Below are 11,551 nucleotides of genomic sequence, written 5' to 3'. Positions count from 1 at the left end.
TAAGGTTTTAAGGATACATAATACAAAAAAAATTGATGCATTGATTGATATAAATTTTAAAATGGATATGGCATGAATAATAAATCCGTAAAGCATAAAGAAGTCTGAAGTTTTATTTGCTGCTTAGATATGCACCTTTTGTCGTTTTCAATGCAAATCTACACAAAATTTGCACATATTTTTATAACAATGTGTCACAATTTAACAAAATTCTGTCACTTTGCCTTGCAACCATAACTCGTGTCACCTTTTTGAATATAGATCTATGAAAAATATTGCTGATTTCTAAAGAAAAAAGATTTTCGGAGTTATTTATCCAAGTCATCGGTGTTCCTAGGAATTCATGTGACTCCTCCGTGTCGCCCGATACTCGTGTCAGCAGACCATACCAAAAAAATTTGGTCGCCCTACCATCGGCTTTAATGTGACCTAGGCATTACATTTACAATATTACTACTCATTTTTTTTCCACTTCTACACGGAACTTAACCAAACCTGCCAAAATAAATTCTTTGGTGAAGAGAATTTAGTTTTGTTCAAATGGAAGGCAATGCTTCATTTCAAGAGATGAAATTAAAAAAAAAATGAAAGTTTTTCACGGTTAAGAAAATCACTAAAAGAACAAAAAAGTTCATATTTAGTGATACACTATCAGGTAGTACAAATTCAAGTTTGACTGAAACATATATGGTACAACAGTATGGGCATCAGAGATTCTTGTGGCGATATAGATGAAAAATCGATAAATATGTCCTCAAGAGAAGCAAGGAGATAAGAAGATGAGAAAGTTAGTTTTTTCCTTCCATATTCTTCTTACAAACATCCCCAAGTAGTAGAAATTTATATTTTGTCAAACCATACCATTATAATTTTGTACAACATAACACAAAAGCAGTTTAAAAGGAATCTCATATTCCAACCTCCGTATTAGTCTGAAATACTGTAAACTAACTTTTATTCGCGACGACTTTATTTCGCGATTTACCGGGGTACAATCGTTCGCGACGATTAATTTTCGCGATCAAACGTTTTTTTGAATCTGTTGTTAAGAGCCAGTCCGCGAGAAAACCATGCAAAATTCAAAAAATCGTCCAAATGGAAGGTTGCAACTTGGGAGTTTTTAGTGGCTTAAAATTTTCTACTTAAAGGTAGAAGTCAGAATATCCACAAAAAAATGTTGACCCTGCATCTATTTTTAGTAACAGCTCATTTGCATATTTGTCGGAAATCACTCAAAATTTAATGGAAAATCAATACAAATTGATCAAGTCAAAAAGTAACCTTCTGTCATCAGTTTATTTTCAAATTTTGTTTTATTTTCAAAGTCATGGTCCAAATTACACAGTTAATGAAGAAAAACTTAATTCAAATGAATATTTTATTTTTTACACATCTATTTATAGATCCTAAATCAACGAGTACGATTTTTTAGCCATTTTTAGATGCTCGTATCTCTCAAGACCAATCTTAAAATTAAAGTAAATTAATTGTTACTGAAAGAATGATCTAAAGTCTACTTTGTGTTAAAATATTGAGCTTGGGAAATAATATTTACATGTTGTAAATTAACTATGAAATACCATACTCTGCTACATTTTCACATATTTCAAATAACATTCCATCGTCATATTTATAGATTATTTTTTACAATCTTTAACTAAAAAAGGAAGATTTCAAATCTTATATATTCTTAAAAACAGGAATAACTGATTCATATACTTTATTTACATTCGTTTGCTAATTTTTGCCCCCCTTTTCTAATTTTCTCTGGAGTTAAATGGTTATCTCCCCTTGTTAGAGCTCTTCTGTGTTTCTGGGTGAAAATGACAGATGTAACAACATGGAAGATGAAGAATCAGAAGATAAGAACAGGATTTGTGACTTTTCAAGTATTTCTTCAAAATGTGGTGAGTCACTTCACTATGAGAGTGAAAAGGGATATTTTAATATAACTGAATGTGTAAAAGACGCCACAATACACCTTCGGCGAACAAATTGCTCAGAACATGTTGGGTACAGAAGTGACATTCCAGAAGGACTTCTCATTTTATACAGAAGTGGTATTTTTACTATCGATGACTCTTGTTTAAATCTTGCAATATGTCAAAAGCATCGGGATGAACTAGGAATCTATTGGAAGGACAAAAGACATACTTGCCAATTTTCAGGTCATTCCAAAGACAGCAAAGAAAGGCCTAGTAGGGGTACACAGCCAACCACTTGCAAGCAGCACTGGCTGCACACAAGGGAAATTATAACAGTTGGCGCTGGTAAGAAATTAAAAGTCCATTTATGGATCAATATTAGAAAACGTGATTGTTATTGTAAAAAAAAATTCTATGTTCAAATTAAGTAATAAATGGTAATAGATTAGTAGGCATATGTGGCATGTTTCTGCTAGGTATAAGGGAAACTAACCAACCACATATGCATGCAATGTACAAAGAATGCATACACATGTAGTCCTCTCACATTTATGTGATTTATTTACTGTTTCAAACCGATAAAAGGTAAATATTTTATTAATTATCTAATACCATTCTAAAAACCAGAAAAAGTTAAACTACAAGAAATAATACAAAAAGACTGATCGAAGTAGCGACAAGAAAATCGCTGGCGTAAATTGAAGATTAATTTTTACAGCCCTACCCCACGGGTCATAATTTGGACAATATGAAATCTGCACTATCCCATGATGCTTTCATATTTGTTTCAGCTTTTCTGGCCGAATAGTTCCCAAGAAGAAGATTTTTTCCCATACATTTTAATGTAAAACTTGAATTACCTATTATGGCCTCACCCTTCCCCCATGGGTCATGATTTGCACAAATTAGAATCTACACTACCCTAGGAAGCTTTCACAAAAGTTAAAGTCCTCATTAGAAAAGCTCACTTGAGCTTTCGGCTCAGGTGAGCTAATTATATATAAGCACCAAAAATGAAAATCCCTAAAACTGTCATTTATACACATTTCTTAATATTCTCGTAATAACACCCCCCCCCCCCATCTGAACCCTGTTGCATACACTTCACTCACACATATTTATATGAAATTAAAGTGAAATGAATGCAAGGTTTTATTTATAATTTATTGAAATTAAACTTAGGAGATTTGTCATTTTCCTGTCAAGTTTATTAGCCGTATACATATACTAAGTATCAAATAAAAGAAGAGATACTTGTATAAATTTACTTTCTGTTCTGGTGATTCATGATAAAAATATATTTTTTTATGTAATTTCTGATTAAGATATTTTTATATTTTGTCATACCTTAAAAAATATTTCTTTTATCATGTTTATGTCGTACAATTACAAATTGTCAGCTAATTTTTCTGGATTGTTTGAAACTGAGGACTTTTATTCATACAGGTATTTGTAAGCAGTGCTACCTGAAACTTAAAGAATCTCACGGAGAATTCAAAATCAACCTTCAGGAAGAAATTGGTGAGTTTTATTTATATCTGTGTGTAAGAGAAATCTAAAATTTGTCTTGATGTAAACATGGTAAAGGACAAGTGTAGAAAGTAAAATTAAGAGAAATCCAATCTCATGTTTGTCCAATCAACACAATCATTATGAAATGAAAAATCTTACTGTACAGTTTTATCTGGAATGCTTTCAAATTTAAACTAGAGGTACTGTGGGCATCGAGCTCACAAAATGAACAACCCCATCTCAGCTTCCCATAGGATTATTAAGTCCTTGTCTTGCTTGGAGATGGACAGGTATTCCCGTCAATATACATATTCCCCTGCTTTTCAAGTGGGGGTATAAACAGTATATAAAATAGACCATTTTAAGGAGAATGGCCATAAAATTTGAGCTGCATCCCTTTTTTCTCTGTGTGAAGATGTCCACTAAAATTTTGTTGTCAGGTATTAGGTTTTATGCTTTTTATGCCATAATCTGCAATGCAGGTGGCATCATTGTTTCACAAACACACCTTGTTTATTAGATATGATACTCTTGCAGTCATAGTATTAGTAGCTGAATTTGACTATTAGTCTAATATTGTATGTATTTGTTTCTTTTATTAGAATCATTTGAGAGGCTGTGTAGACTTGCAGAATCAACTAAATCAGAAAAAGACAGCAATTATGAAAAAACAGGTAGAAACATTTAGCAGCATATTTGACCCCTGACACATACCCATATACTGGGATACAGAAGATTGAGGAATGTCAGGGCACATTCTCTCTCTCTTTTAATTCTACTCAATTGTTTGTTGAAATATCTCATCTTCTTTCATTTTCTAAAACATCAATTTTAGATTACCATATTGGTTTTTATCAAAATGATCAAAATTTGTCCGTTGTCCGTCGTTGTAGCTGTTGTTTTAAACTTTTCACATTTTCATCTTCTTCTCAAAAACCACTGGGCCAATTTCAACTAAACTTGCCATAAAGTATCCTTGGGTGAAGGAGATTTGATTTTGTTCAAATGAAGGGCTGAGCCTTCTTTCAAGGGCAGATAATTATGAATTAATGAAAAATTAATGGCATCTTTTAAAAATTTTCTTCTCCAAAACCATTAGCCAGGAAAAATAAAACTCAAGTGGAAGCATCCTCAGGTAGTGTAGATTCAAGTTTGTTCAAATCATGATCCCCCAGGGATAGGGCGGGGCCACAATGGCTGATTAACGTAACAACATCATTTAACATAGGAATATGTAGGAAGAATCTTATAAAAATCTTCTTCTCAAGATCAGCAAAGCTATGGTCAGTTATATTAATGTGGAAAAATGTTAGAGTTAATTCAAGTTTGTTCATATCATGACCCCTGGGGGCAAGGCGGGGCCATAATGGGAAATCAGATCTATACATAGAAATATGTAGGAAAAATCTTTAAAACTCTTTTTCTAAAGCATAGCAAAATTATACATATATGCTTTATTGATATAGTGACATTCTCAAGTAATAAAAAAATTCAAATCCCCCCTCCCCCAGCAAGTAATCTTTTCAATACTGAGCTGATTTGTGTTTTTAACTAGCCCATGTGCCCAGGTGAGCGATGTGGCCCATGGGACTCTTGTTTATTATTCTACAGGAGGAAAAAGTCTATTTTTACCATCGAATTTTCAGTTGTCTTTTAAGCAAAATCAAGGATGATGACCCAGTACTTTTTCTTAAATGTGCATATCTTAAAATGTTTCCATGCCTGATTTCATTACTTTCTGAATATATTAAATATGAAAAGAATCTATTCTGAAATGTTAAGATTTTTTTAATGTATGTCTGGTTCTTTAACTGATATTCTTACTTTTGTGCTTTATTTTACAGAAGATGTGCCGAAAGAATTCTCTCAAGAAAGTTCTACAACAAAAACAACGGCTTCTGATTTTTCTGACTTTTCCCAGGAGTCACATTCTGATTGGGAACTGGAGAATGAAAGTACCAGAGAAAAGTTCAATCGTGCCATGAGTTTGCTCAGTAAAGGAAAATTTCCTGCCTTAAAGAGCCAGCTGCAATTACCATGGGAAAACATATCAAGAAGTACAAAATCCTTGTATTTAACAATTGCGAATGATGCTATACATGTATTACTTGAACATATTGTACCAGGACAGGTTGATAAAGTTATATCAGAACTTGCATCAAAACATACAGCAAATGAAGATAAATTGCTGAATGAAGATATACTGACAAAAGCTTTGATTAAAGCTTACTTGGACCAAGACAATCGACTGAACAAAGTACAGATTTTGTCACTCTTTGCTCACAAGTTTACGAAAGAAAAACTCTTGAGGCTAATCCCAGGTATGACAGTTGCAAAAATTGATGCAGCAAGAAGGCATGCAGCATTGGAATCACCAGGACAAATCATCAACAAGCCAACAATTTACAGAATACGATTAAGTGTACCGCAAATTACACACTTCATTCAGTTTATTAGCAGTCCAGCTTATCATCAGGTTGTTGGATATGGCTCCAGGAAATTGCATCTGGTGTGGAAATACAAATTCCCAAAGTTGTTCGAAATGTCATATCTTCAAGGCTGATCAACACTTATTTAGCTTATTGTAAAGATCAAGAGTACAAAACTTTCAGTCGATCTACATTGTACAACATTTTGAAAGTTTGCGTTGCTTCCCAGAAGAGGAACCTTCATGGGCTTGACAACATCACAGCTGATGGCTTGAAATCTGTTGAGGTGTTGGAAGGAATCATTTCAAAACTGGAAACATTTGGATTATCAGAGGAAAGAGCTGAAGAATTGAAAAGCATGATAGCATCTCTAAATCAACATTTGAAATTTGACATCAAGGGTCATCTGTCAACACATTCCTCCTGTGTTAGTCACTGTACAACTTTCAGTCTTAGTGATCCAAAATGTGAAACGTTTCGTTCAAAGTGTGACCATGAACATGCATCTGGATGTGAAGAGTGTGAAATTGTGGATAAAACCCTGTGTGAAGTGGCAAGAGAATTTGATGAATGTACAATCAAGGAATGCATTCCAAAAGACACAATGGAAGAGATTGACTTTGAAATCAATCAATCAAAATTGAACATTTTGTCATGGAAAGCACACTGTGTAAGAACAGTACATCAAGACCAAGCTAAGAAAAATGTCTTGGAAGACTTGCAACCTAATCAAGCATTAGTGGTCATGGATTGGGCAATGAAATTCTTGCCCATTAAGCACAGAGAATCACAAAGTGATTTCTTTGGGAAAAAAGGTATAAGCTGGCATCTTTCATCTGTCATTACTCGTGCTGCCTATCCAGCTATCGACCAGGAAAACCACTTAGCTGTCAATACTTTTGTTCACATCTTACAACTGGGAAACCAAGGGTGGTTTTCTGTGGCACACATTATCACTGACCTGTTGAATCAGATGCCAAGTTTTGCTCCCAATGTGAGTGAGATTATTTTGAAGAGTGACAATGCAGGGTGCTATCACTGTTCGAGTTTGGTGTCTTACTTGCAACATTTGAACCAGCTTTCTAGGATCAAGATCTTAGAATACAATTTTAGTGAGCCACAGTCTGGGAAGGACATATGTGATGCCAAGACAGCCCATTGCAAGATGCACATACTGAGGTAAATTTAATTTGGAAGTTTTATAATTACAAATTAAGAATTTAAACAATGGAAAAGTACTTTAATCTATGGCTCTCATGATTTCATTTATTGTGAAAATGATTTTTAATGAAGGAATAACTTTACTTTTTTGTTTTCTGATGTTATCAAACAATTTGCCAACGTGATAATTTGCAAAAAAACACTGAAGACGTTTATACGTGAGAATATCGTGAGCAAATTGATTGAACATCATTTATACTGATGAAATTTAAGTATAGCAGATGTAATGAAATTTTCCTAAAGACAGTTTCACTCACATGTACAATGTCTATTTTTCATGTAGATTTTCAGGTGAAGGGCATGATGTTTTAACGCCAGATGATATGGTAATCGCCTTGAATTCTAATGGAGGAGTAAAGGGTGTTGTTACTTCAGTGGTGTCCATTGATCAGAGCCAGGAGATGAGGATGAAAACGAAAATTCCAAATATAAGCCTGATGAACAACATATCATTTCATCCTGATGGGGTCACATTTAGGAAGGCATATGGAATCGGAAGGGGTTATTTTTTACCAAGTTCCCATTTCAAAGATAATGAACAAATTCTTGGCTTTGAGGTATGTATATACAAGAAAATAATGCCAAGTTGCAAATCTAACAGTCACAAAAAATATAAGTATTCTATTTAAATAGAATAAATAGAATAAATAACACATTGATATATTTTATTGCACACCACAATTGTTGTAAAATGTATTTATTGGCTATGATTATTGTCCTCCGAGACTGCAGCTATTTCCCTTTTGGCACAGGCGGGAAAATAGTTGCTGTCGTAGGATATGATGTTGTTATGATGAAAATCTGAAGAATTTATTTATTTTATTATGAAAGTTTAATTTTAATTGAAAAAAAATGTTTTGTTTTTTTTAATAGGTACACACTCAATTTCATAGAACAGATAGCTATATTCCAGGATCTGTAAAACATGAGCAGGACAAAACAGAAGCTGATGAAGAGATAAATAAGGAAGAGGAGATAGATGGCACAAAGTCAGGATTATTTGCCTGTCCTGAGCAAGGATGCATGAAAGTTTATAGGAAGCAATGTTTGTTGGAGTGCCATATATGTGTAGGCAACCATCTGTACTGCAACACAGAAAATACTCTTGATAAGGTGAAGCATTTGTGGGCTGAAAAATGTATTGCAGTGGAAAAGAACTTCAAGGTCTTGGTCAAGGGTACTTTGGGTGTTGCCGAAAACATACCAGAAGGATGGGCCCTTAAAACAGCAAAGGCTCAAAAGAGATTCAGTGCCAAAGTCAAAGAATTCCTCTACAGCATGTACCTTGACTTTGAAAGAACAGGGAGAAGACCCAACTTTGACAAGATCTCTGCTAACCTCAAATATCTGAGGAATGATAATGGATTGAAGCATTTCAACAGAGAGGAGTGGTTAAGTTCATCACAAATCAAGAGCCTCTTAATTTTGTAAAATTAAGATCAAAACCGTTAGAAAGTTCACGTATCAAACTTGATCCCAATATCATGAAAGATGAGGATTTGGAAAATGCTTTGGAAGACATTGAAAATGCTGATGTTCATGCAAATATATAGGATTTATTAAAGGAAATCGTGGATCAACTTGAATGAACTTTTAGGTTAATGTTGTTTTTCATACATTTAATGAATGTATGCAGCAAGCTTGAACGGTCAAAATATACCCAACAAAGAAAAAAACGCATATTGTTTTACTCATCAAAGAAATTTTGAAAAAGTATATGGAACGACTACCTTTTTTATCATTCCATACCTGTGATCTATTTAAAGGATAAGGTGGAGTTTTAAAACCCAAGTGTTGATTAATCATGTTTATGACAATTTGATTTTTATAGCAACACACTCTAAAATCAATTTAAAAAAAGAAGGTTTAAACTGAAAACTTAGATTTATATGTTAACCTGAATAATATGCGTTTCTTTTTTTGTTGAGTATATAAAAACAATCTATGGGTTTTTTATATATATTATCTTTCTATCAATAAATATACCATGGCTAAGATCAAGATCCTCTGTAGATTAGAAAAATGCTTACATTTTTGTACAACATTACATGTGAACTAGTGTGTAAGTGTGTGTGTGAAAGGGAGTGAGGGAGGGTGTATGTGTTTCAGATTAATAAGCAAGTATAATGAAATATTTTCTGTAGTTGTACACTGAATGAAATTCTATATACATGTATTTGTGAATTTGAAAGTAGCTAAAGAATTGAAAAAAATTATTTGTAAATGTTTTCATATAAAATTTGAAAGTGTTGGCACATTGTTTTAAGACACACTTAGAATATATAAAATTAGAGTTGAGATAATTTGTGTATGCATTCACTGATTGATAAGTGTTGGAAAATTTTAAAATTACTCTCTGAATTTTTTTTTATTTTCTTTGAATAACATTATGTAACTTCCTATATCTCAACTGAACTCTTTGTATGACTGATATAATATTGCCAATCAAAAGTTCCTCATAGAGCCTTTTTTAGCTCACCTGAGCCGAAGGCTCAAGTGAGCTTTTCTGATCAAAATTTGTCCGTCGTCTGTCGTTGTCGTTGTCGTCGTCGTCGTTGTCGTCGTCGTCGTAAACTTTTCACATTTTCATCTTCTTCTCAAGAACCACTGGGCCAATTTCAACCAAACTTGGCACAAAGTATCCTTGGGTGAAGGGGATTCAAGTTTGTTCAAATGAAGGGCCACGCCCTTTTCCAAGGGGAGATAATCATGAATTTGTTAAAAATTAATTGCATTTTTAAAAAATCTTCTTCTCCAGAACCACTGGGCCAGGAAAGATGAAACTCATGTGGAAGCATCCTCAGGTAGTGTAGATTCAAGTTTGTTCAAATCATGACCCCCGGGGCAAGGGTGGGGCCAAAATGGCCGACCCAAGTTTTACATAGGAATATATAAGAAAAATCTTTAAAAATCTTCTTCTCAAGAACCACTTGGACAGGAAAGATGAAACTCATGTGGAATCATCCTCAGGTAGTGTAGATTCAAGTTTGTTCAAATCATGACCCCCGGGGCAAGGGTGGGGCCAAAATGGCTGACCCAAGTTTTACATAGGAATATATAGGAAATATCTTTAAAAATCTTTTTCTCCAGAACCATTGGGCCAGGAAAGATGAAACTCATGTGGAATCATCCTCAGGTAGTGTAGATTCAAGTTTATTCAAATCATGACCCCCGGAGCAAGGGTGGGATTACAATGGCCGATCAAAGGTTTACATAGGAATATATAGGAAATATCTTAAAAAATCTTTTTCTCCAGAACCACTGGGCCAGGAAAGATGAAACTAATGTGGAATCATCCTCAGGTAGTGTAGATTCAAGTTTGTTCAAATCATGACCCCCGGGACTAGGGTGGGGTCAAAATGACCGACCCAAGTTTTACATAGGGATATATAGGGAAACCTTTTAAAATCTTCTTTTCAAGTACTTCAAAGCTATGATTAGTGATATTTATATGGAATCATTCTCAGGTAGTGTAGATTCTAGTTTGTTCAAATGATGAACGCCTGGAGGGGGGGGGGGGTAAATTCAAGCCCGATGTGCTCAGGTGAGCGCTGTGGCCCCTGGGCCTCTTGTTAAAATTCAGCTTGTCTCTTTAGGTAATACATGTATCATTAGTTGTCAGAGTGCCACAAGATTAAAAAAAAGTAACTACAATTTATTATATTTCAATTTTTAAAGAATAATTTTGATAATATAAAAAAAAAGAAATATTGTCATTCAACATGTATACGAAAAAAATGTAAGTCAGCATTATTAATGAGGAAGACATGGTTTTTCTCAAATTGGCAATATGCAAAATCACCCTATTTAAACAGTTTTTTAAACCAATTTCAAAAAAATTACAAAAGTATTTTATGGGAAAGTCATATGTTTATCAACTAGTATATTTTGATAATTTAAAGTTCTATCTTTTGCTGTATAGATTGTACGAAATATAATTTTTTTAATGTTTTTTTTTATTAAATTGGTGATATGTGAATTCCCATATCTAAATTATTTATTATCTCCCAAGCTCAATATTTTGCAAAGATTATGTTTAGAGTTATATCTGTACAATAAAATAAAAAAAAAATAATTTCAAAGATTGGTCTTGGAAGATTTGGGGCATTAAAATTGTAATACTTTTGGCAATTCTTGAAAATTGGCATCATGCCAATTTTCAAGAGTTGTCTGCCCTTTGATATATTGCATATTTGATTATGATAAATGTCAATTTTGAAAGAACATAGTCTTATGTTACTTAAAAATACCTTAATGGAAATGCAAGTTTAATTTTGAGTAAAATAAATCAAATGTGAATTTTACCATTTTTCTTGAATTTTTTAAGTGCATTTGCACTTAAATGTGCAAAAAGGAGGTGGCGCTGCCAACGGCTGCCATGTTGAATGATGGGAATTTTTTTGGTCATTTTTGAATAACATATTGCCAAGTCTAACTACCCACCAAATTTCATTAATTTATGAC

At 33.5% G+C, this 11,551-nt stretch overlaps 2 protein-coding genes across 2 annotated transcripts; both read left to right on the top strand.

The window, feature by feature from the left end:
• The first annotated feature begins 1,768 nt into the window (after positions 1–1,768).
• On the top strand, positions 1,769–6,011 carry LOC134261619 (uncharacterized). The gene is made up of 4 exons (XM_062744042.1): positions 1,769–2,270; positions 3,372–3,446; positions 4,040–4,111; positions 5,282–6,011. Exons 1-4 carry the CDS (start codon positions 1,841–1,843, stop codon positions 5,998–6,000), a joined length of 1,296 nt encoding a protein of 431 aa, XP_062600026.1. The 5' UTR covers positions 1,769–1,840; the 3' UTR covers positions 6,001–6,011.
• Positions 6,011–9,553, top strand: LOC134261618 (uncharacterized). The gene is made up of 3 exons (XM_062744041.1): positions 6,011–7,045; positions 7,371–7,644; positions 7,961–9,553. Exons 1-3 carry the CDS (start codon positions 6,225–6,227, stop codon positions 8,516–8,518), a joined length of 1,653 nt encoding a protein of 550 aa, XP_062600025.1. The 5' UTR covers positions 6,011–6,224; the 3' UTR covers positions 8,519–9,553.
• The last annotated feature ends 1,998 nt before the right edge of the window (positions 9,554–11,551 follow it).

Source organism: Saccostrea cucullata, unplaced genomic scaffold (genome assembly GCF_032062105.1).
Source record: "Saccostrea cucullata isolate Sc308-1 unplaced genomic scaffold, CSIRO_AGI_Scuc_v1 ctg1944, whole genome shotgun sequence".
Lineage (NCBI taxonomy): Eukaryota > Metazoa > Mollusca > Bivalvia > Ostreida > Ostreidae > Saccostrea > Saccostrea cuccullata.
The sequence above is the reverse complement of the archived record's forward strand: the minus strand, read 5'-3'. Positions and strand labels throughout refer to the sequence as shown.